This window comes from Rhinolophus sinicus, chromosome 3 (genome assembly GCF_057876585.1).
Source record: "Rhinolophus sinicus isolate RSI-liver-muscle chromosome 3, RSI-T2T, whole genome shotgun sequence".
Taxonomy (NCBI): domain Eukaryota; kingdom Metazoa; phylum Chordata; class Mammalia; order Chiroptera; family Rhinolophidae; genus Rhinolophus; species Rhinolophus sinicus.
Genome location: NC_142503.1, coordinates 42897936 through 42924405, shown reverse-complemented (window position 1 = coordinate 42924405; position 26470 = coordinate 42897936). Strand labels below are relative to the sequence as shown.

The 26470-nt window shown below is 37.9% G+C and overlaps 1 protein-coding gene and 1 pseudogene across 6 annotated transcripts in view; one reads left to right on the top strand and one right to left on the bottom strand.

Moving 5' to 3' along the window:
• The window catches only part of MAST4 (microtubule associated serine/threonine kinase family member 4), a 545650-nt gene that overhangs the window by 340464 nt on the left and 178716 nt on the right, over window positions 1-26470 (bottom strand). For all 6 annotated transcript variants that reach the window (XM_088796536.1, XM_088796537.1, XM_088796539.1 and 3 more), the window contains exon 3: window positions 20822-20946. In XM_088796536.1, the coding sequence (XP_088652662.1) occupies window positions 20822-20946 (125 nt within the window). The remainder of the gene's footprint in view (window positions 1-20821; window positions 20947-26470) is intronic.
• On the top strand, window positions 19728-20229 carry LOC109438131 (large ribosomal subunit protein uL11 pseudogene; annotated as a pseudogene).

Sequence of the window (26470 nt, the reverse complement as noted above, 5' to 3'; positions counted from 1 at the left end):
ATTAGGAAGACCGGTCACCCCTTTCATGAAATCAAAGCAGTAGCCCCTGCGATTGGCAAAGGAGGCAAAACTCCACATGTAGAGGGAATGCTGGACCTCATCATCCCACCTCCTGTCCCTGAAAATATGCCCAGCCTTTGGAGACCTGCCAGCAGGCTCAGTTTCCTAGGCTGGTGGCTGCAGTGATCAGTGAGTCCTGCTCCAGGGAACAGCAAGGTCCAGGATGATGTGTCTCAGAACCCCACGAGAACTTCCCACGTGAAAGCTCAGGTGAATGGTGCTTCAATGCTGCACAATGCATGGGCCAGAAGGATGAATGTGGAAACCTGACAAAAGAAGAAATGGTTTCTCTCCTCACTGATGACCCAAAAGAACTAGGATTTTTAAAAAGTAGCGGATATTTAATATTTTCACAAGGGATGATTTTTTTTCCTCTCACTGGTTTTCAAAGTAAGGAAGCTATTTCTAGAGATAGAAAAATACTAAAATGAGGAGCAGTCTTTTATATGTAATTGAAGATAAATTTAACAACAAGGTTTTTCTCTAGCGGCCCTACTAGATGTTAAAAGCATCATGAAACTGTAAGAATTAGATTTTAAGACATAAATACAGAAACACAAATCAAAGGAACAGACAGAGTCAAGAAATAAACCCATAATGCACTTTATATATACATTAAAAGTGGTATTATAGATGGGGGGGAAAGAGAAGTTGTTCAGTAATCGTGCTGGAATAACTGGCGAGCCATTTGGAAAAAGAATAAATAAGCTGAACTCTTCTTTTACTCCTTAACAAAAATAAGTTCTAAATAGATCAGAGATTTAAACAATAAAAATTAAGCCATAAAGATATGACAAGAAATATGAGATAATATTGTTAGAATCTGAGAAGGAAAAATACTTTGCTAAGCATGTCAGGAAATCCAAACACCATTCAAAATTAATGAAATAGACAATCCTCTGGCAAAACTAATCAAGAAAAGAGAGAGAGAGAGAGAGAGAGAGAGAGAGAGAGAGAGAGAGAGAGGACACAACTAAACAATATTTTAAAAATGTGGAAGGAATCAAAACTGCAGATACCACACTCAAATATAATTTTCAAACTTAGATTAAATAAACAAATTCACACATTACAAAATACAAAACTGACTCGAGAAGAAATTAAAAATCTGAATAGTCTTATAACCATTAAAATTGGATCCATCAAAAGTGCCCTGCAAAGAAATGATCAGGTACAGATGGCTGTGTATAGACAGTATTCAGAATAGTCAAGAAACAAAAGGAACTTTCCCTGTGGTAGATAAAATTACTGTTTAGCAAATACTGCCTCACTCCCCCTCTCTACCTCACTGATTTTACCATGTGGCTTGCTTTCCCAGATGGGCAAAAGTCGTACTGTGCCAGCTCCAAATCTAGTTCTTAAAAAGTAGTCAGTGCTTCTGCTCATACCTATAGTACTTTCCAACCTCCAACATGAGAAAACCACACCACATGTAAGTGCTGCCCTTCACCCTGGGTCCCTGAATAAGAAACGGAGAAGACATGACTCTGACCCGTAGTCTGCATGTAAGTCAAGCCAACCCACAGATCCACAGCCCAAAGCAGCCACCCCAGCCAACCTACACACCCACAGCAGGAAATAAATACTACTGATAAATGCCACTGAAAAACTGCAGTTTATCACGCAGCATTATTGTACTTTTGCAAGAATAACTGATATCTTCCTAATTCATTTTGTTGAGCTCATATAACCTAACAAAGGTAATACAAGAAAATAAAATTACAAGCAAAAACCATTTGTAAACATAGGTGGTAAAATCCTAAACAAAATACTAGTAAACGAAATGCAGAAAGGTATTTTTAAAGTTGTTCGTCATGACAATGTTGTAATTTTTCAAAAAGCATAAGATCAATAACCATCAATGACTGCAGAAAAGGCATTTGATATTAAAAATAATCTCAGTGAACAAAAACAGACATTCCTCACGTGATACAGAGCATCCCCTACCCACAAAAGCACCATAGAATTCATCACACCTAATATGAAACGTCCAAAATATTCTCTTTAGGTTTAAGAACAAGATAAGGTATCATCACTTCTATTCAACATAATCCTGGAAGTCTGAGTTGATGAAGTAAAATTTTTTAAAAAGAAAAAAAGCTAGAAAGATTGGAAAAGAAAGAAATAAAGCTGTCACTATTTGCCGATCATCATTGTCTACATTGTCTACGAAATACTCCCAAATACTACCTGTAGATTCCCCAAATCTACAGGTAAGTAAGAATCAGCAAAAATGCGCAAGGTTGATTAATTTAAAAATCAATAAACAAAAGCTAATTGAATTTCCATACATTAGCAAACAGGTATACATGTCTAATTTTAAAGGATGCTATTTAAAATTCCTACGAATAAATCTAACAAAGGATACACAAATTCCTTCAGCAGAAAATAATAAAACCTTATTAAAAAACATTAAAGAAGTCCTAAGTAAATTGAGCAATATACTACGCTCCAGAATAATAAAACCCAACATCATAAAAATGTCAATTTCCCAAATTGATCTCAGGATTTAACATAATTCTAATCAAAAAATCTCAATCAGGTTGTGGAACTTTACAAGTTAATTTATACAGAAGATAAACATGCCAAATATAGCCAATACTCTTAAAGAATAACAATGACATAAAGGAACTTTCTTGACTAGTTGTTAATAAGACTTGTTATTAAGTTAGAGTAATTAAGAAAGTGTGATATTGGCACAGGAATAGACAAACTGACTGATTATAGGATAGAGAGCCTAGGAATAGAGAAACACACAAAGAATGCTTAGCAGTTATATCTGACATGTGTTATGTTCTTTAATTGTTACAACACTGTCAGGGTTAACCCTTTCCATTCTACTAATGAAGACACCAGGGCCCAAGGAGGTTAAGTGACCGTTGTCCAGAATTACTAAGCCAAGAAACGTCAGTACTAGAATTCAGTCCTAAGTTTCCCAACTCCAAACATGCCAGTCTTTTTCATCATCTGCTATGTTTTGAAGAACAATTAGTAAAGAAAGCAAGACAAAGGGCCTGCGAGTATATCCTAAGGATGACAGGAGCTCTACACATGCTGAACAAAAATCTTAGCAGAAAAATAGACAGCAGAACACAGCATCTGCCAGTAGAATTATGTAATGGTCATTATAAGAGGTGGTGTTAAGAAGAAATTCTCCTCCCTTCTGAGCACATCACGCTGGGGCCAGACTGTAAGTCTAATTAATAGAGAAAAGTATATTGCAAGTCCTAGAGAATCAAGGTCATGGCACCGAAAGTGTTAGGCTGATTTATGTGGGTCACAATCGGGAAAGAAAAAAACAACAACAACCCACATGCACTCAAATTAGAAAAGGGTCACTCACATCATAAAAACATATACTCAAAACTCTGAAAAGCTACAAAGATCAAAACTATTGTAGATATGGCCACAAAATCATCAGGCATATTTAACACTCTACATATATGTAAAAACTGATGAGGATTTAAAATCAATCTTAAAAATGCTATTTTTTAAAGACCTGTAACAGGATAAATTAGGAAAACCACGCCCCATAAAGTTTGTTTCCAAAGGGCCATAATTCTCTGGTTGGGCTCTCAAATACTTAATTATGTGAAATGCCTATTAAAATGTTTTATGTTTTTGGCTCACTTAAAACTTGATTTTTCTAGTAGTTTGTTTATGCCTAGTTTCCATGAATACAGAGAGAAGCATGCTTTAAATAAAAATGAAATACAAGAAAAATGGCATTTTAAAGAATGGAAATCAAATTAAAATCTAAATTGCAAATCCTTTAACATGTATAAGAAAGCTAAATTAGGACTCCAAGAAATGCTGAAAGGGAACATATTTTTAAGGGTCATAAACCAAATGACAATATTAATTGCAATAAGAAGGCTTATTTAAATGAAAAGCCTCAAACTAAGGATTTCATAATATTCCTAATTTATATGCTTAACATGCTAACATTTGTTTCTGTCTTTTACATAGCTAACCAATTAGAGCATATTTCTAAAGAACCAATTTTTACTTGCTGGCAATTATTTGTTAGCTATAATTCGGCAGCTTTTCAAGCAAAAAATGAATGAATGTCTTACAGCTGGAGAATAAAACACAGAAAGTGATAGTATGATGTTTGAATACATGTAATTACTAGTATGTTACATTCTAATTAACATAATTAGCTTTGAAACTGTTCTCACAATAACTGTCAACATTTGTGTCAATTTAGTGGCAGTTAATGACATGTGCAGCAAAAATCTGCTATTCCTTCCACTTAAAAGTAAAACAAAATGAACCTTTCCAAAAAGAAAAAGCAACCTCACTGAATATTCAAAGTTCTTTTCAATCAACAAAGCTCTACTCTGGCAGGTTTAGAAGGCAGACCTTATAGAATATTCCACAGACACACAAATCGGAATATGGGTACCAAAGGGGTGCAGAATGTTATCAAATGGGATTTAGGGAAAAAAATACTAGTATCTCAGTTTCCATTTTCTATATCTCCTCTTTTTTGTTGGCTTTAGTACAAAAAAGTTGATATTCACGCTGATATTCAGCTGATATGTGCCAATTCTGATGGCTAAAATACCTCCTTTCAGGTTGGCAAACAGCCATTGCCGCAAGCACTCTGCACATACTCCATCTTTCTCATTACCTACCCCAACACCTCTCCATGATGTGGCAACCAAATGGTTAAGACCTGGCAAACTGAGCTGACTCCAGGCCCCTGCTGAAACCATGTAGTAAGTGTTCTGTGTGTTGAAATATTTTTTAATACCCCCTCTAAGTACATGTAAATCATTTTTAAATATATTCCCATATTAGGGTTGCATACTCAAAAATGTTTTACTGATAGGGTGAGCCAGCAAAAATGTTAGAGGCCCAACAGGCATCCCCTAACTTGGTTACACCTGGCCAAATGATAGAAAGAAAGTCATATGTTCAATACAAAAAGTATACTCCTGAAGACCAGGATCCTGAGAGTCTTTTGTGCAATACAATGAGAGGAGTGAAAACAAAGGAGTTGGGGTAGCTTTCTTCTGGTTGCCTTTTTTTATTTTTTATTGTTTAATGACATCAACCCTAAAAGTTGATTTCATGTTGAAAACACCACATTATCCTTTTCCTATAACTTGTAATTTCAAACAAGTTTTGTGCCTTTTGAATTATCCTGCAGGAAACAGCAGTTATCTGAAAATAATCATAGAGAAGCTTATACTTCACAAGGCCAGCTTCATCAACTCTTTAAACCATACACTTCAAATATTCATTTAAAAAACTGAAGTTCCCTGATTTCTTAAATACATCTATTTACCACTCTTGAAAAAGATACCACAGTTGCCATTACTGTGCGCTTCCTATGGGTTCCAAGAGCCTTACATGTACCATCTCACTTGATTCTATCAGCAACCATGTAAGACAAGTACCATTAACAGTTCTCATTTTTCAGAGGTTTTGTTCTTCGGTCAAGATACTCATCTAGTCCGTGGTAAAGTCCATATTCCAACCCAGATAGCCTGGCTCTGGAGCCCATGCTCTTAACAATCACTCTACACTGCCTATAAGAATTAAATTCTAAATCAAGTGCTTGTAAGAAACAATCACAATTTAGACAAAGGCCACTGAAGCACACAATCTCTCCAGTCAAGGGGAGAGAGGTGACTAGAAGCCTTCTCAATCCATAAAATTCTCCAATTCCAGGATTCATTTTTAGAAGCAAGGCTCTCAAAAGTCAATTAAAATGTACAGAGGTGCTATGGGCACACCCTAATATAAACCCATGATATTTCATGCAGTGCCATTTGTAGGATCCCATCCAACGATATTCTAATCTTACATCTTCATTAGATACAAATCGTTTTCCTGACTTCTTTAGACAATCAGACCACTTGGAGATAAGGGAGGAAGAGGAGTGAAGGCAAGCAAAGAGTTATTCCAGGCCCATGTGATAAATACTTTGGTTCAGACATGTGCAATTCGAAGGAGGGCTGTATGACCCGGGTTGGGGTGAGGGTGGGTGGAGGTGCTGGGAAGGCTTCCTTGAAGATAAGCGCATGTGCTAAAGGACACACAGTCATTGGCCAGGCAAAAAGTAGGGAGTTGCACCTCATCTATTATTGCAAAAATGTAACAATAAACTTACTCAAAATTAAAAAAAAAAAAAAAAAAAAAGTAGGGAAAAAAATTTTTTTAACGTAGGTTGCTGCATAGAAAGGTATTTTCTTTCCAGAACAAGGAAGGGCGTGATACGAGGAATCTGATGCCCTTTGGGGAATGGTAAGCTGTACACTTTGCCCAAGTTACTTTGCCAAACTTTAGGAGCACTTAAAGATGAGAAACCCTCCATAAAGTGAATCTTTCAAGGGCATAGATGTTTTCCAGAAAATGGGAAAAACACAGAAGTTTTTTTTTTAATGCCTTTAAGTTTAATTAATGCCTTTTTGATCAGAGCTATGAAAAAAGGGGGGACAAAGTTATATCACTAGTTCACATTATTTATCAGGCTAAAACTTATTGCTTGTGTCTAGGAACCAAAAAAAAAAAAAAATCACAAAACAACTAACTTATACAAAGAAACAAGGAAAGAAATAAACATACTTAAGAGCACCTATACGTATAAGCAAAGCATGGGGCATCTATGATGAAAGACAAACAACTTGGTTTTATGCAATGGTTTCATAATAGCCCTAGAAGAAGCATTTATTCTTGAAAAAAGAATGATAAATGTGTACCCCTGCTTTCTTGGAGAGAGAGAGAGAGAGAGAGAGAGAGAGAGAGAGAGAGAGAGAGAGAGATCCACATCATATTAAAGTCCATTTATTACTTAGCGAATACAGAATCCTACAGCACAAACAAATAATGTGGCATCTTAGACTCTTAGATTGCTAGGATATAGACCTTCCAGAGAACAACCCAAGTTTTAGTAGTGGATCATCTTGGATTGAAACGAAGAAAAATACGTAAATGAAAGAAGGAACAGAAGTTAGGACTCTTAGGAAGCAAACTTGCAGGGCTTGGAATGACGATCAGTCCTAGTGTGAATTCAGAATTATCAAGGGCTTTATGCCTTTGCATATTATTTGTAAAAATATCCTCTGCTAGTTAGCACCCATTGTTTAAGCTTTTTCTCTAAATGGAGACTGATGTGGCCTGAACAATAGAAGCAAGAATTTAGTACATCACAAACAGCTAAGTTACACCTGCTACACTACTCCATTCTTCCCTTAAAAACAAACTAACATAGCATCAGATCACAAAGAAAATATTCCATAATCCAATAAGCCTTTTCACATCTCATCATTGAATCTAACAAAAATTAAGACTTCATTTCCTTTTGGCTAAAATACCTGAAGATACAAAGCTTCAATCCTGTCTAACTAAAACTTTCCAGAAACCTGCAGCCCACATCATTCTTCTACACATATAAATTCTCACAGCTTCCAACTATCCAGCATGTTATTATCTTTTACTTTGCTCTCTGATTTCTCAGAAGCCTTACTTCAACTAGGTTAGAAGCTCCTTAAAAAGCAAGACATGTCACATCTTTTCCATGTAGGTTTTAATACTAGTTGTGTCATAGGGACTTCATTGCTATAGTTAATTAACTGATAAATGAGCATGATGAGAACACATTGATCCAGAATTCAACACTAGATACTTCAGGTACCAACTAAGGAGGAGTAAGTATAATTACCAATACTACTCATTCCACTAACCACCAAAGTATATCTAGAAAAATAAGGTATTGAAGTATGTTGGCTTTTCCAGAGCCATAATAACCAGGAAGCCTAAGAAGCTTATGAATTAAAATGATAATTTTTCATTTTTCCTAATAAAGGTAGTGTTACATCCTAATACCTTCCCTCTCACGAACTATTGTCTAATTATAATACTATGGATTTTTTGGTTTCTCCTGAGCTTCAGAATCCTTTCGACAGTAAGATAGCAAATAGGCAAGTGCTGATACTCTATCATGGAGACCAAAGGATACCAGAAAGGCAAGCTGTGTCACACCAGGAACCACCAGAGTGGTACTTGTTCAACAGTACACCAAGGGACACTTCCATGATGGCTGCCATGACTGCTTCACCACCTTTACCTCATCTCCACAGACGCACAACCCAATCACATCCTTGATATCCCAACCATTCAATTAGTCTGGGCGCCAGGAAGCAGAACAACAGGAGCCTTAGAAAAACTATCAAAACTTGGAATCAAGACCTCCTCAACATTTGTTAATAAACAACCATTATCTAAGTACTAAATGCATACCAAGCATTGCTGTTGGTGCTAAAGACACAGTGAGGAATAAGACAGATGAGATGGCAGCTCTATGGATCATCTCATAATGCTTGGTGAACAGGTTGGCCAGCTCCCAAATAGGTCCACCAGTTGGGTAAATGGGGAATAAACGAAACCTAAGCTTTAGCATACACACAGAGATAGACAGAGAGATACAGATATATAGATATATAGATACGCACACATACACACACGTATATGGTATTGCTATTATACATTCATTTTGCTCTCCTCTATGATGAAAAACAATTAAAAGAGGGTATGCATCTCTTCTATTTAAATCCCATAGAATATTTGTGGGTACCATTCATCTCACTCACTCTCAAGTGCCTTTGATAACTAGAAGTCCACACCTGACCAGTCTGTCTAGGCATTTCCACACAGAGAGCCACTCCAATAGGCACCCCAACCTTCCCAGAAGGACAACACATACATGAGGTAATGAATATTTTTTAGTCTTTGCAAAATATAAAGAAGAGAAAACTAGGATGGGAAATTTTCAGCGACTACTTCTGGATGGAATTTCATTTAAAAAAAAAAATCTCCCCCCTCCCCCAAATAATTAGTTTTTCATTTATTCCTTAACTGAATCACAATGTGCTTTGTATGTTTTCTGCTAATTATTCTCAAGGCACCCAAGCATGTTTAGAGTAAAGATGCACATTTAGAGTACTCTTCACAGAGGCAGTAGTTAGATTATAGTGAGGATTTTGTTGTTTGTTTTTAAGCTGATCTTTGATTTACAGACTCATGTTAAACCAGCTACTCTGTGGATGGGCCCAGGTGAGCCTGTAATGAGATTTATCTTCATGGATTAGGCCTGACCTATAATAATCTGCTCAGGGCTCCCTATCGCTATTTCAGCACTGAGTTATGAAAATTCATCCCTTCACTATAAACAGAACCTAGCTCAGAGGGTAATAACTAGGAGATGTATTACTCCTGGAATACAAGCACCCCTGAGACGCTGATTATAATGTCCACAGCTGAAGGCACTATTTCACAATTGAGATTACTCCTTTCCAGATGAAAAAAATTCTGAACTGTGGAATAATGCCTTCAGCTACATACATTGTAATCACACTCAGCAGTGCTTGGATCCCAAGAGCGGGGAAGGTTACCCACAGTTGGTATGGTAAGCTGATCTGGGGAACGGAAGGAAGAAGTTATAGGAGGAAGCATGGATAACTCTAATTTCAAAATTGCTTTATCTGGAGGGCTTTGGTATATGAGTTCAACATGTCCTATAATTATATCAACTTCACTAAAAATCAAAAAATAAATTTCAAAAACAGTAATTATTTTTCAGCTAATCAACAAGCAAAATTACGTCTTTTTTTTTTTTTTTTTTTTTTAAGAAGACACTATTGACTGCTGGCTGCTGGCCAGATGCACTTTCTCCATATAGGGAAGCGTAAATGTATACAGCATTCCTAAAAACAATTTAGCAAGAGTATGCAGAACTCCATCATGCTCACATCCTTTGCCACAGTAATCCCACTCCAAGAAGCTACCCTGAAAAAATAGAGGCTAATAAGGACTTATTAACAGCCTGCTTATCACCATTACTTGCAAGAGGAAAAACTTGGAAATAACCTAAAAGGGGGGAAAATAGTTTCATAGATTGTAATAAATCCATACATTGGAATATTATTCAGCTTTTCAATTGAGTCATAATGGCTAAGGAGAAATGCTAATTTATAGTTGTATTCTGCAACTTTTGTTAAGCAATTTATCCAAGGGCATTCAAATTGTTCCTACATCAATATTTAACAGGTATGCTCTCAGAGTTAACTAATTGGACTTCGGCTCAGGTTTTGGTTTTTGAGCTATAAGGCTAATGAAGTATTGATATAATATTAAATGACTGCAAATAAAGTCTGTACCCTAAATAAATGCTGACATTATGTCAGTACATTCTGAATGAATTAAAAAGGAAAAATGCACTTTTGCATATGTTTAGTGAATTTTCCCTGACTCTTCATAATGCATTTTTTTGCAGATAGAAAAGATGAATATTCATCAAGATTCTCTGAATATATTACAGTTTAAATAGTTTGGTTTTAATATTTATAGTACATCATGAAACATAATTTTTTCATTAAAAGAAATGGATACAATGTCAAAAGAGGGCCACTGAAAAAACATAAAATTATACCACTTAACCTAATATTAAAAGTTGAAAAACAATATTTGAAAGCATTTCCCTCTTCAAAAAAGTTAAGTATTCTAGAAACGTATCTTCCAGTTTGTTGGGCTGGTGAATTCTGAGTGAAAATGAAGAAGAAAGAAACAAGTTGGTCCACAATCGTACAAGGAGATAAGGCCAAAAAGGTTAAACTACGACCTCAAATCAAACGATTTGAGAAGAATGTGCTTATTTCCCTCGCTTCTGATAATACCATCTCGGCTAACCCTAGCTGCCAACCCCCAAGAAACGTTTTTCCTACCAACCCCAGGAACACCCATGCCAACATTTGAGTGACAGGCATTATGCAAAGTACTGCACAGGAGTTCACTCACTTAATCCTCACACTAACCTCATGAGGTTATTACAACCGTGAGCCCTCCTTCCCAGATGAAGAAAGTGAGGCTCACACAGCTAACAAGTAGTAGAGACTGGAGTTGATCTCTTAACCACGCTGCTTTTCCCCCTCATTCTCATTTTCTAACTGAACAACTATAGTTTAATCCCTGAATACAGTTTGCACAGTTAATTGTTCTCTGGCTTGATGAATAGCTTCTTCATTAGGCTAAACACTATAAACTTAAAAACTTAATCACAAATTTAAACACCAAAAAAAAAAAAAAAGAATTAAACAGGATTCCATTCTAGTGCACTACAAATGTACAGAAAGGAAATGTATTGTGTACACGTTCAACAGGGCTTCCTCCAGTGTGCCAGAACCTACTGTGTGCCATGCACTATTCTGGGCCCTGGGGAAATAGCTGAGAAAAACAGAAAAATACCTCCACCCTGATGAATTTTTCATTAGCGTAGTAAGAGACATGTCATAAACTCAGCAAATTATGTAGTATATTGGAAGGGGATAAAACGTTAGAGAAAAGTGAGTGAATTAAGTGCGGGTGTGGCCTGCAATGTGGGGAAAAGTTTCGGGCAGGATGGTCTTGGAAGACCTCGGTGAGAAAGAATGTGACACGGATACTCACACAAACAAAACAGGTAAGTCTCATGATTTAATTCAAACAGAAAATTGGAGAAAAATACTGGAAACGAATGTTCCCTGTGCTTCTACCATCCATTACTCCAAAGCACACAAAAAAGTGAATGTTTCTTATGATGGGCACACAAACCATTTCTAAACTTTAACCACCAAGGCTTGCAACCCTGTTTTCCTACAGAAAACGAAGTCACCAGTGGTCCTGCTTTTGCCTCCTGAAATTTCCATCTTTTCTTGCCAGAAAGCAGCATTTGTATTAATCCCCCTGCTTTTGACGACTGTGACTTCTTTGATAAACTACCCATGTGTGTGGGGAGGGACAGAAAGATGGAAGAAGCAAATGGGGAAATGAGTTTTCTTCTCTTCAGATTAATGTATACGAAGTATACATCTGACACTTCATCAGCACTCCCGGCTGGTGTCCCAGCAGGCGGACACTGGCTGAGCATGTATTCTGCCAGCTACCAGGCCACTTAGGAGGAATTGGCAACATGCCATTTATCTGAAATGCCCAATGTGTCTGGGAGAGGGAGCACAACTACATTTAGCATTGCCAAGGAAAACTAGATACTCCGGGCTAGGAATTAATCTCCTCCTTGAGAAGGTATTTAGCATTACCTTCCAGCTTGCCTGTGGCATTTAAATCACTATAGGTTATGCATTTACTAAAATTCAACCGACCAACCCACAGGCCTTCATTTATACCTTACTTACATATGAATACCTCTCTTTCTGAAATGTATGTTGTATTGAACATGAAATTCTGTTATATCAAGTTGTAATGCTGTCATTGGACATAAACCACTTTGATCCCTATTTTTCCATACTTGAACACATATGGGTTTAAATATTCTGTTGCTTCACTGAAGACTTCAGTGAAGAGAATATTAAATATTAAATATTCAGTGAACAGAATATTTAAACCAATGTGACAATATGACTGCTTACAAGCAGATTAATGAAATTTCCTTGAATGTGGACACTGTAATCGCTTCGTAATTTTGTCACCATATTTTCTGAGTGGCTCGTGTGGAACTAAATGGGATTTGGCCCGTTAAACGGACTTTAAGGGTAATTGCAATTGTAAGATGCACACTGAACAGCACAACCAAAAAGGTTTTAGATGGATGATCTTATTAGGCCACACATTACAACACACGGAATCACACCATCACTCTCGCCTTGCAACTAAAGGAATCTGTCACTTTCCAGGAGTAATTATTTGTTCCATCAACATTATTTATTGAATGCCTCCCGCATGCAATGCATTGTGCTAGGAGCAGTGACTGGAAAGATCAGACAGGAATTCTGCCCTGAAGGAGCTTGCAGTCTAGCAGGGGAACATGAGACAGAAACACAAAGAACTGAAACAAAGGCGCACCGTGGTACATGCTAAAGAGAGTCAGGAGGAAGGTTGACTTAGAGCTGTAAGGTGAGCGTAATGGGGGCGAGGATCGTGGCCAGGAGAGAAGGTCAGAGTGAAGCATGTTCTATTGTACAACGTACTTCCAGAAACATCAGCTTGTTTAAAAGCTAAGGAAAAAGAAAGAGGAGGAGGAGGAGAAAAGAAAAAGTAAGTTCGAATAGGTGTGTATTTCCACATTTTCGGCGTCATTCCCTATCAAATCTGTGAGTTGTAATCAGCAGAGATAATTTAGATGTAATCCAATCCAAGAAAATGAAACATTCACTTCAACAATTCTGCAAAGGATACCAAACGCAGGAAAAGTCATTAACATGTACTGAGTGACACATTGAAAACAACGATATGGTATAGAAACCTGGGCCAACGGCTGCAGAGCAATGAGGAAATCAAGAGGGTGCTCTGCCTGGCAGCTCTGCTCCAGCTGCTGCTGCACTTAATACAACCGAACATGAAAGACAGAAGGTTTGGTCAAACAGCCCACAAACAGTTTTCCTTTGACTACAATTAGGAAGTAATGAAAGCCCTGAAGGAAAGATACGATGAGGGTTACATCTTAAACATCCGCTGCCTAGCAGTAAATAGTTAATCACAGTCTGGCTTCTGTACCCAAGCTTGCCCATCATATGGTAGTGACAGTAACACTGCTAACATGTGAGTTTTGTTACTATGTGCCAGGCACTATTTTAAGTTTGATTTCTATGGTATTTTAGCATTTTCGATAGTTTTGCTCTTAAGCAAACACTACAAAAATGTTCAGGGTGGATAAGCTCATAATTTAAGTGACTCTGATAAAGAATATTTAGGAACTATTCCTTGCATTTTCTATTAATAGTCTTACTAGTCCTCCTTATTTTTCTGCCTTATTCGCAAATATCTTAAGTCACCTGGCATGTGTTTTATCAATGAGTAAATCCGTTTCTGTGTTTGAATATGTGACTACCATTATTAGATGATATGATTATTACCTTGTGACAGTGTTACTTTAATCAGAATGATTTGCTTGGCAATAAACATACAAGATCACTATTTAAGTGTTAAGAATAACACTGCAGTGGCCTCCAAAGCACTTCTGCTTTGAAAAATAATCACTAATTGTGAGGAATTTTCCTCTTTCCTTAAAACGTAAATGCTTAGCGTGACATAAGCTTTTAACAAAATTCCCCAAGAAGAAAAAGTAACTTTGAACTTGGGGGGGAGATGAGGAAAATGCTAACTATCATCACTTTATACCCTTTAAAAATAAGTACAAATTTTTATGAGAGGAAAAAGATGAATTTTGGCTTAAAGATCATAGTCAATTTTGAAGTCATAAAATATCCTGAGAGAAACATTTTTAGGGATAATTATTCAGTAGATTCAGAATCTTTAATATGTAGAAAATAGAATCAGGGAATTCCAAAATTAAATACCAGAGACTATTTATACCTCTCTTCATATTGCAGTTGCAGATGAGGTGATAAAATCTGAGAAATTAAGTGACTTGCCAAAGTTTATACAGTTGCCTAATGGCAAAAGCAGGATTAGAGGCTGCATTATGGAATGATTCTCAAATATCCAACATAATTTCTTACCAATGCATAAAATTATAAGGCATCATAACACACTGATTTATATGCCAAGCATGCCAAAAAAAATGTATACAAATGGACACTTTGGTCAACGTTGCTCAAGCAGTAGCTTGCCGTAATCAGAAATGTCTGGATGCTGATGTCACTTTGAGCACCTCTCGTAATTGCAGAAGTCAAACGTGACTTGTATTCATCTTTTATTATCGGTATATATTGAGTATTACAATTCTAATAGTTTTTTCCTTTCTTAAAATGTGTATACATTTTTTCTACCTTCAGTATTACTGCATCATCATCAGAAAAAGATGTTTACAAAACTATTTCCATATCATACAACTCTAGCACCAATGCAAAAATAACTTGTACATACTTTTAGGCTGTGCCAAAGGTTAAAATAGAGAAGTAATACGCCTACTAGAAAACAAAACTCTAGTAAGCATCATGGTTAAATATAAAGGTCTACATTAATAAAACAAAAGGAATGTAGGAGTCTGTGCTACTAACAAATACACAAATACTTATACCATGTGCGAACTGGTAAATGTGAAGAGAGTATTGGAGTTGGAATAATGACTATTTTCAGTTATAGAAAAAAAGGGTCCAGACAGGAATCACCATTATCATGGAAATCTAGGGCCAAGTTTTGATGAGGGAAGCATGTTTGCATGGCCTGAAATTATCTTCCCGTAGAATGCTTATTGATTACAAGAGAAAAAGTCTAGCTACAGTGGAGAAGTCGAGCAACACCTTGACTGGGTGAAAAAAATTAACATCACAGTGAGGGTCAAATGGACATTCATGCACCTGCAGATAGTGTGTCCTGAGAGGAAACGATACTACCAATGTCATATTTTGGGCTGGAGTGCAAAGACCTGATTCTCACCATGAGAAAATATCAGATATAGGAGATGTCATCAAAATGGCGGTATGAGGTGAACCTCTGTAAAGCTCCCCTGGAATTTACAACTAATCAAACAACAATAACTCCACAAAGGACTCCCTGCACAGCAGACAGGCAAGATGAAGAGGCCCACTACTGAATTCACCTAAAGGTGGGCGAATCGTGCAAACGGGGGAGGAGAGAAGGGAGAAGTGCGGAGACGGAGCTGCGTGGGCGCAGGACACAGAACTAGCTCAGTGCTCCGAGCTCACTGCTTCCCGGAACTACTGCAGCTGCGGGAGAGGGAAGAACTCGGACTGCTAGGGCTCCACTTATGGACCAAAGGGCTGAGGGGACAGCATATAACACAGCTGAAACCAACACTCACAGCAGAAACCTCGGAGAAAAGACTGAGGGAAGAAGGCTGAAAACGGTGGTTTAAGCCCTCACTGCCGAGCAGAGAATGGAAGCCTTAGGCACTGAGACTAGCCGTCCCCTCCCTACCCTCCCAGAGCTCACCCTGCCCCCACCTGCCTGGTGCTAGAAGCGGCACAGTAGCAGTGTCAGATCAAAAGAACAGAATATGTGCTGTTCTGAGAACTGTGGACCACAGACACAAATTCGCAGCCCAACTAGTTCCAGCAAAGGGGAGGGAGCTGTGGAAGCAGGACCAGCTGTGGTGGTGGTCACCGCCATTGCTCTGGGCCACCTTTCACAACTCACCCCGCCCCTGGCCCCACCTATCTGGGAGGACCCTGAAGGAGTAAACAGAACTGCTGAAACATACGGGCTCTGAATCTGGTGCAGGAAGAGCTTTGGAACTTCAAAAGCTCTCCGCATACCCACAGGGACACTGCGCCTTGTGACCCAGGCGAACTATTAACAGAGGAGAAGCCTGTCTCCCAGGGAATCCTCCCATTGTGTGAGAAGCTGGAATACTGAAGAGAAAACATAGCACTACTGTGTGAGAGAGATAAAAAGGCTGTAACTGGAGAGAAAATAAAACATTCTACCAACAAGTACTGGAAAACGAAAGAAAGACCTCTTCCTATCAACCTGTTGCAGAAGCCACTCCTGTAGATGTCTAGGAAGAGAAATAATAAATCAGTAATTGCCATGAATAACCAGGGCAACAAGACAGCTCAGAAAGAAAGTGAAAAGTCTCCAGAAAATGAACTTAAAGATATGGAAATATGTGACTTAAATGACAAAGAATTCAAGATTGCAGTTCTGAAAAAACTCAATGAGATGCAAGAAAACACAGAAAGGCAGTTTAATGAACTCAGAAACACAATCAAAGAACAACATGAGCATTTTATGAAAGAGATTGAAATTTTAAAAAAGAACCAAATAGAATTTCTGGAGATTAAGAACTCAATAGAAGAAATTAAGAATGAAATAGCCAGCTTAGGTAGCAGAGTTGACCAGATGGAGGAAAGAATCAGTGACATCGAAGATGGAAACCTGGAAATGACACGGACGGAAGAAGAAAGAGACTTGAGACTTAAAAGAAATAAAAGAACTCTACAAGAACTTTCTGACTCCATCAGAAAGAGCAATACAAGAATAATGGGCATACCAGAGGGAGAAGAAAGAGAGAAGGGAACAGAGAATATATTCAAACAAATTGTCGATGAGAACTTCCCAAACTTGTGGACAGAACTGGATCCTCGAATCCAGGAAGTGCATAGAACACCTAATTACCTCAATTCCAACAGGCCTTCTCCAAGGCACATTGTATTGAAGATGTCTAAAACCAATGACAAAGAAAGAATCCTCAAGGGAGCCAGGGAAAAGAAGACAGTAACCTACAAAGTAAAGACCATTAGATTATCAGATTTTTCAGCAGAAACTCTACAAGACATTTATGATTAAAACACTTAACAAAATAGGTATAGAAGGAAAATACCTTAATATAATAAAGGCCATATATGACAAACCTTCAGCTAATCTCATAATTAACGGTGAAAAACTGAGGCCCTTTGCTCTACATTCAGGAACCCGCCAGGGCTGTCCCCTATCTCCTCTGCTTTTCAACATAGTGTTGGAAGTCCTTGCCAGAGCAATCAGGCAAGAGAAAGAAATAAAAGGCATCCAAATTTGAATGAAGAAGTTAAGTTGTCACTCTTTGCAGATGACATGATGCTATATATAGAAAACCCTAAAGACTCCACCAAAAAGCTATTAGAAACAATCAACGAATACAGTAAAGTTGCCGGCTACAAAATCAACGTACAAAAGTCCATTGCATTCCTATATACTAACAAGGAAATCTCAGAAAAAGAGATTAAAAAACAATTCCTTTTGCAATTGCAGCAAAAGGAATAAAATGCCTAGGAATAAACTTAACTAAGGATGTGAAAGACCTGTATGCTGAAAACTATAAGACATTTTTAAAAGAAATTGAAGAAGATACAAAGAAATGGAAAGACATTCCATGCTCATGGATTGGAAGAATCAACATAGTTAAAATGGCCATATTACCCAAAGCAATAAACAGATTTAATGCAATACCCATCAAATCCCAATGACATTTTTTAAAGAAATAGAACAAAAAATCATCAGATTTGTTTGGAACCACAAAAGACCCTGAATAGCCAAAGCAATCTTAAGAAAAAAGAACCATATTGGAGATATCACACTCCCTGACTTTAGCTTGTACTACAGGGCTACAATAATCAAAACAGCATGGTATTGGCAGAAAAACAGACACATAGACCAATAGAATAGAATTGAGAACCCAGAAATAAAACCACATAAATATGGACAGATAATTTTTGACAAAGAAGCTAAAAATATGCAATGGAGGAAAGACAGCCTCTTCAATAAATGGTGCTGGGAGAATTGGATAGCCACGTGCAAAAGAATGAAACTGGACTGCTATCTGTCACCATGTACCAAAATTAATTCAAAATGGATCAAAGACGTAAGCATAAGACCTGACACAATAAACTGCATAGAAGAAAACATAGGTACTAAACTTATGGACCTTGGGTTCAAAGAGCATTTTATGAATTTGACTCCAAAGGCAAGGGAGGTAAAAGCTAAAATAAATGAATGGGACTATATGAAACTTAAAAGCTTCTGCACAGCAAAAGAAACCATCGACAAAATAAAGAGGCAACCAACTAAATGGGAGAAGGTTTTTGCAAACAGTGCCTCTGATAAGGGGCTAATATCCAAAATATACAAGGAACTCATGCAACTCAACAACGAAAAAACAAACAACCCAATTGAAAAATGGGCAGAGGACCTGAAGAGACATTTCTCCAAAGAGGACATACAAATGGCAAATAGACATATGAAAAAATGCTCAACATCACTAATCATCAGAGAAATGCAAATAAAAACCACAATGAGATATCATCTTTCCCCAGTCAGAATGGCTATCATCAAGACAAATAGTAACAAATGTTGGAGAGGCTGTGGAGAAAAAGGAACCCTCATACACTGTTGGTGGGAATGCAGACTGGTGCAGCCGTTATGGAAGGCAGTGTGGAAATTCCTCAAAAAATTACAAATCGAATTACCATATGACCCAGCAATCCCTCTTTTGGGTATCTACCCAGAAAATCTGAAAACATTTATACATAAAGACACGTGTGCTCCAATGTTCATTGCAGCTTTGTTTACAGTGGCCAAGACATGGAAACAACCAAAATGTCCTTCGATAGATGAATGGATAAAGAAGTTGTGGTATATATACACAATGGAATACTATTCGGCAGTAAGAAAAGATGATATAGGAACATTTGTGACAACATGGATGGATCTTAAGAGTATAATGCTAAGCGAAATAAGTTAGACAGAAAAAGCAGAGAACCATATGATTTCACTGATATGTGGCATATAAACCAAAAACAACAAAAGAACAAGACCAACAAATGAGAAACAAAAACTCATAGACACAGAAAATAGTGGTTACCAGAGGGTAAGGGGGGTGGGGGGGTGGGAGATGAGGGTAAGGGGGATCAAATATAAGGTGATGGAAGGAGAACTGACTCTGGGTGGTGAACACAATGGGATTTATAGATGATGTTATTACAGAATTGTACACCTGAAATCTATGTAATTTTACTAACAATTGTCACCCCAATAAATTTAAAAAAATATATATCAGATATATCAGATACATGTAATATGAGAAATCTTCCAATAAATAACATGGGTAGGAGCACACAGTATTCAAAAATGTCGATGTCAAAAAGGCAAAGAAAGGCTATGGAAAAGTTCCAGTTTAAAGTAGACTAAATAGCTTTTGGCTTTCGACTGAGAGGAGGCTAAGGTGCAATTTTCTTGGGTCATCCGGAATCTGGGTTTATCCGACACAAGCCGCCTCGACCATGCTGGTGAAGTTTGACCCCATTGAGATCAAAATTGTATGCCTGAGGTGCACTGGTGGGGAAGTCGGTGCAACATCTGCCTTGGACCCCAAGATCGGCCCTCTGTGTCTCCAAAAAAGATTGGTGATGACATCGCTAAAGCAACCAGTGATTGGAAGGGTCTGAGGATTACGGTGAAACTGACCAGTCAGAACAGACAGGGCCAGATTGAGGTAGTAACTTCTGCCTCTGACCTGATCATCAAAGCCCTCAAAGAACCACCAAGAGACAGAAAGAAGAAAAAAAACATTAAGCACAGTAGAAATATCACTTTTGATGAGATTGCCTACATTGTCCAACAGATGCTACACCAATCTTTAGTTAGAGAACTCTCTGGAACCATTAAAGAGATCTTGGGGACTGCCCAGTCTGTGGGCTGCAATGTTGATGGCCACCACCCTCATGATACCACATCAACAGTGGTGCAGTGGAATGCCCAGCTAGTTAAGGACTACAAAGGAAAATATTTCAATTAAAGATCATTTGACAACCAGTGAGAAAAAAATAGACTAAATGGATATGACAATTAAATTTCATACATTGTCTAGACTGTATCCTATACTGGAGGAGCGAAAGAGCCATAAGAGGACATCACTCAGCCAGTTGATAAACCTGAAATACAGATGGATGAGTAGATAAAAGGCTTGTATCAGCCGTAAATTTACTGAAGTGGATAGCTGTGATAAAAGGCCGTGATATATACAAATTACTCTCAAATAGTTCAAAAAAACTGCAGGTAGGTTCATATATATGTAGAAGCATGTGTATGTACAGAGGGAGAAAAAGCAAATGATAAAGCAAGTTGGGCAAGAGGTTCATAATTGAATCTAGGTAAAAGATCAACCAGTGTGCTATGCCAGGGAATTGGAAAAACTAGCACACACTGAAAGCAAGGAATTTCACATTGCCAGATCTGTGCTTAATGTTAAATATGGGTAAGATCAAATCCAGTTAAACTCAATAAACTTAAAATAGTCCCCAGGGTGGTGGCAAGACAGCTCATACCCGACTGACCACAGACAGAGCCCAAGGACACTCACCAGGCTGGCCGTGAGTGAGGGTGCCGACTGGCCCAGGGCTTGGCTGCGCATGCGCACAAGGTTGGACGTATCCGCCGAGACTGACCAGGCCTGACCCGCCACCGGGTTTGGAAGGAGGTACCTCCCTGTTGGGATTAAAGAGAAGACAATGTAAGGGGCAGGCAGAACGGTAGCACTTCCGTGGCAATGGCAGATACTTTCTTGACCATCCTTCTATACTACTTCTGCCATACTGTGTAATTACAGTTATTAATAGCAACCTGAGACAAACTGTTTTAATAAAATCGAGATCCAGTCGCAAATTCTGACCCTAATTTCCCACGTAAACCCAAGAAAACCTCATCTCCAGCATCTGTAGCTTTCAGCCAGGGCAGGATAAAACGTCTCATTACTTCTGCCTATTCCCTGGGAATGTGATGAGGAGGAATATAAATATACAACACATTCTCAGCATCATAAAAATAAACATGTGCATTTACAACTGTACTTTTAAAATGTCTAATATGGAAAGTGATCTAGGAATCTACTAGAATAGAGTAGAACAGAGTCAGCAAAGTGAAGTTCACGACCAACAAAAGGAAGACTTGGAATTCTTTCAAGGTGAAATGGGGCTGGTGCCTCTTTCTCCCAGCTTCTCTCTCTGAAGCACTGGTTACTTATCCAACCGTGTCCACAGGACATATAATTGTATCCATTTGCATAAATCAGGACATCAATGTCAGTCTAGGTTCACTGAGCAATTTCATCAACTTTGAACTCAGATATATATGTGTATGTCTTTGAAAGTCAAATAGCTGTACCAATTTACACTATTACTTCCTTAGTACATGGACTAGACTCATTATCAACGCAGAAGAAATGAGGCTTTTTGATTTCAGGAAGTTAAGGTGGACATGAGTATTCACATGCTAGTGAAGCTCAGTAAAAGCAGAGACCATGTTAGATTTTTATCTGCTCTGCCCCAATATTGACACAATGACTGGCCATAGTAGGTGCTCATTAAATATTAGTTGAATGATGAAAGAATAAGTGGGCACTTCTTTCCCCCCAAATACAAAGGGACATGGCAGGCAACCCACAAAATCTCTTCCAAGGGCTGCGCATGTGGGGACCCCAGCTTTGTACATCTGAGAATTAGGAGGGATTGCAGCAGCCACATATATGACTGGTTGCCCTGAAGCAGAAGTGACATTTATTCTTTGGATTTTCCCCAGCAGATCTGCTCTTTGTAAGACAGCCCCACTCTCTTACCTGTGGCATGCACTTCACAAACATATCCCACTGGTTAATAATGACTGCAATAGTTTAACTAGTTGATTATTGGTGCGTGTGCTAACTTAACTACCAACACTATCAAAGTACAGGAGCTGGGGCAGCTCTTATCAGTTGTCCATGTTGAGAGGTCTAATGCTTTAATTCAAGTGCTTTCAGAAATATATATTGTAATTGTAAAGTGAAAAATGGCTTCTTGTTTTGCCAAAACTGCTCTTTCACTCTCTTATTATAGAGTAAAAGCACAGACTCTAGAGAAACTAGATCTGCTTTTGAGATCTTAACCTGCAGCTGAATGACATTGAGGAACAAAGTTAGCCAATCTCTCTTGGCCTTGGTTTTTCCATCTCTAAAATGGATCGACTATGCAAACTTGTTGAAGGGATTAGAGGATTTTATAAATAGAGCACTCAGAAAATGTTAGCTATTTAGCCATAATAGTAGTAAAAATGAATACTATCATTTTTGCTTGGGTTTGGTTTCTTTTCACTCACAAGTAGGAAACGTAAATATTTATAAAGAAAAACTCACTTATAATCACACCAGGGTAAACCACCAACAACATTTCAGTGATTTTCTGCCAAACTTTCCAACTGTAACCTGTATTTTCTTGCAAAAATGGAATCATACTGATTTTTGTCACTTGCTGCCCCCAATTCCACATAACAGATTATGATCTTTTCTAAGCAAATAAATCTTGGAAATACCAATTAACTGAAGCGTAAACCCCATCAATGAAAATTCAAATGCAATTACACTTTGTGGTGCTGGTCACCATCTCAAAAACATTGTGCTATATTTTTGTGCAGGATATGACACATTTAAAGTCAAGAATTTTTAGTTTTTTCCTCGCCTTATTTTGAAATGTGAACTAAAGCTTTGGGAAATCTGCCCCCTTTAGAGGCCTAAAGAAGGATGTTAATAAAGAAGGACAGGAAAATTATAGACTGCACTTAGGAAGGCTAGCATCAGTATTATTGGAATAAATATTTTCTTTGTCATAGAAATAACTCTCATTATTTGAAGGACATCACTTGCTAAAAATACACCAAATTCCAGTAATCAGAAATTCATAGACTTTTATTTCTGGTCCTTCCTGTTTTTTCCTGTATTTTGTTTTATATTTTTTTTGTTCATGTTTCAGAGAGAGGTCTAATAGGAAGCATAGAAGCTACACAATGTCAAGGTTTATATGATGGAGAGAATGTACTCTGGCCTCACGACTCTTCTGGCCCAGATGCTTCATTTTAAAGAAAAGTAAGGGCAGATGTGAAAACACTTGAAGAATTTAATATAATCATGGAAAAAATTAAAGGGCAAACATTTTAAATCACTAAAGAATTCTATAAATCAGCCTTTTTTCCTCTTAGTAGAAAATTATTATTATTATAGACTATCTCCCTATAATCCCCATGAGATGAAGAAATAGGTATTCATTTCTGTATCCCCAGTATCTGGCACAGGATTGGGCATTTAGTGAGTGCTCAATAAACATTTATTGACTGATATGAAGTTAAACCACATTATTTGATCAATACTTAATTGAGTCTAAATAGGGAGAGTAAAACTGAGCAAATTATTTTCTTAAATTTTCTTTGTAGTATAGTATAATAGTTAAAGGCCTTACTGTATGCCAGGGACTGCAACATCTTAACAATCTGATAGGATACCAGGTAATATTATCTCCAGTTTAAAGCCCAGAGAGGTTACATAAAGAGGCAAGGGCACACAACTGATAATTGGGCAAAACCAGGATTCTTACTCTGAAGCCCAAATCCTATCACAGGAAAATATTCATCACACGTGCCTAGATGAAAAAACAAGTTACAGGATAGAATGATTCTATTTTTGTATGAAAATATTATATATATGTATTATACAATATATAGATTCCATATATATATGGAATTCCCTATACATATATACATATATAAAGTTAATCTTCTGAAAAGATGGGAAATGGCAGATAACATTAAATGAGATAATGCATGTAAGGCACTCCACGTAGGACATGGAAAGCAGTCAATATACTATCACTATTCACATTATCATAAGAACTTTTAACTTCCTCAATGCATCCTCCCCACCACCATAGCAACAAAATGAAACATGGGTTCTTAGGCCAGATCACAAAAGAAATATTGAATAATATTACAATGAAGAACAGTAGTTCTTTGTGCAAAAGATAAACAGCAAATTCAGAATTGTAATTATCTCTGGCAGGGAAAATGGGGACTGGGTCCAGGGAGAAATATGCTATATTTTATTGTTTTAAAAATTATCTGCAGGGAATAATGGGGTCTATTAGTTGAACTTAAAAATTTAAAGAATTAAGTTTTTACTTGGGGTTTTAATAAATGTAATATTAAATTTTTCTAATGTATCTGAAGTATGTGGCACATATTAAGCTTTGATACAGCTGGCTGGCAGGTACATGCAGTTATATTGAATTATTCTCTATTAATTTCTGTGTATATTATATAATATTGCTTTTAATTATTCCTATCAGAAAAAGTGTTCCATAATCTAACGTGGCAGTCGAGGAACACATTCCTTTCACCCCTAAACATATTTCCTCAGGCCACATCAGGGAGGGGCCTGGGTGATGGTGGGGGTTCTCCAAGGGGTCTGGATGGGGATGCAAGAAGCCCGGGGAGAAGTTCCATGGAGAGTGGGAACAAAATGGAACCATAAGGACCCTCACCATCATCCTAATGTGAAACTCATGGCAACCGTGACTGGAAAAGTCTCCCTTTCTGCAAGTGGGAGAGCAGAACAGAAGCAGAGACAGTTCCCAAATAAATCCTCAGTGCAGGAAATTCAGATGTAGGATCCCGGCTCAGTGAGCCTGGCGATCCTGCAGGTGGGAGGTCAGACTCCTGACAGATCCAGAACAAGCACTAAAGGAGGGGGACACAAAGAACCAGAGCCACGTCCCTCTCTCTCCATACACTGCGAACCACACTTTTCAGTTTTGTCAGTTCTCACAGGACAATTTAAAGCAAGCAGTAACCACTGCTAACAGGACAGGCATACCGTCTTCTCCTCTGAAATCCCTGTCTAACACTACCTTCTCCATTTTATGTGTTGCTATTTCTTGCTTGAATCTTATCTTGGTAACAAGACCATAGGTGTGCTTTGTCACAGATAAACAAAGCCTGACACTACTTAAAGTGGTGAGGACAGATTTTCATCAGTAATAACTACTGCAATAGAGGAAAAGAGTCCAGTATGAACTGTACTCACCTTTGATGTGTATAGAAGTTAACTGTTGTTTTAACAGGAGAAGGAGAGTAGGGCAGGGAGCAAGTGGCGGCGGGGTGGGGGTGGGGTGGCTCAGTCAAGGCAGGGAAATGAAAAATCACAAAGGGTTAGTCATTGTAACTGCAATTAGTCCAGCTCTGTCTGCCAGCTGGCAATGATCAAAGTTAGGATTCTACACTCCCATAGAGACAGGAAGACAGCGACCCTATCTGTCGGCCAGAACAAACAGTAAAAACTTTTGGCAGCCTTGCGTTTTCTCAGGCAGGCACTTGAAGGGGAGCGGGGTCATCCTGAGGATGTGGCCTTGAGCTGTTAGAAACTAGGTAGCTGTTTGTTCAAGTCTTTAATGGCCAAGGTTGAAGCCTACTAGAGAATGAGGGCTCAGAAGAGACTCCCTAGCGTTTGGTCAAGGAGAGGCTTTGCCAGCCTTCAATTTTTTTGTTACTGCAACAGACCCTAAGCCAAAAGGAGATGATTTGAATGTTCAATAACCGAACAGTTCTGAAATGAGTTTGAATTAAGTTTTTGAACTTAGCCCACCAAGCAGAACATAAAGGTCCTCACCAATGATGGTAAAAATTAATTGTTCTAGTTACAGATGACTCTAGAGTCAGACTGCCAAGTACCAATTCTGCCTCTCCAAACTGATTCTACCACTTATTCATGAACTTTTCCGAGCTTCAGGGTCCTCAGCTGTAAAATAGGGGTAAACTTATGGGTTGGTTGAAAATTAAAAAAGAAAATACATTATATAAGGAGCATTCAATAAATGTAAAATTAAAATAAAATTAAAAAAAAGAAATACAAAGAGCCATTCAACACACAATAAATTATAAGGTGAGCAAGAAAAAAAAATTTGTTAAGCCCCTGGAAAAAACAATTCAGCGAGGGAACATATATACATATATATAATTATGTTTATAATCGTGTCACAGGTGAGATTTTAGATGTCTTTATTCTTGCATGAGTCTCTCTAGGAATCACATGAATGTTATAAATTGGAGGGTCTGTTAGCATAACACATGGGATGTCTTATTTCTGCCTAGACCCCCATTAGTGTTAATAGGGAAAAGAGGACAGCAGATGGATTTAAGACAGTCATTAGAAGGCACT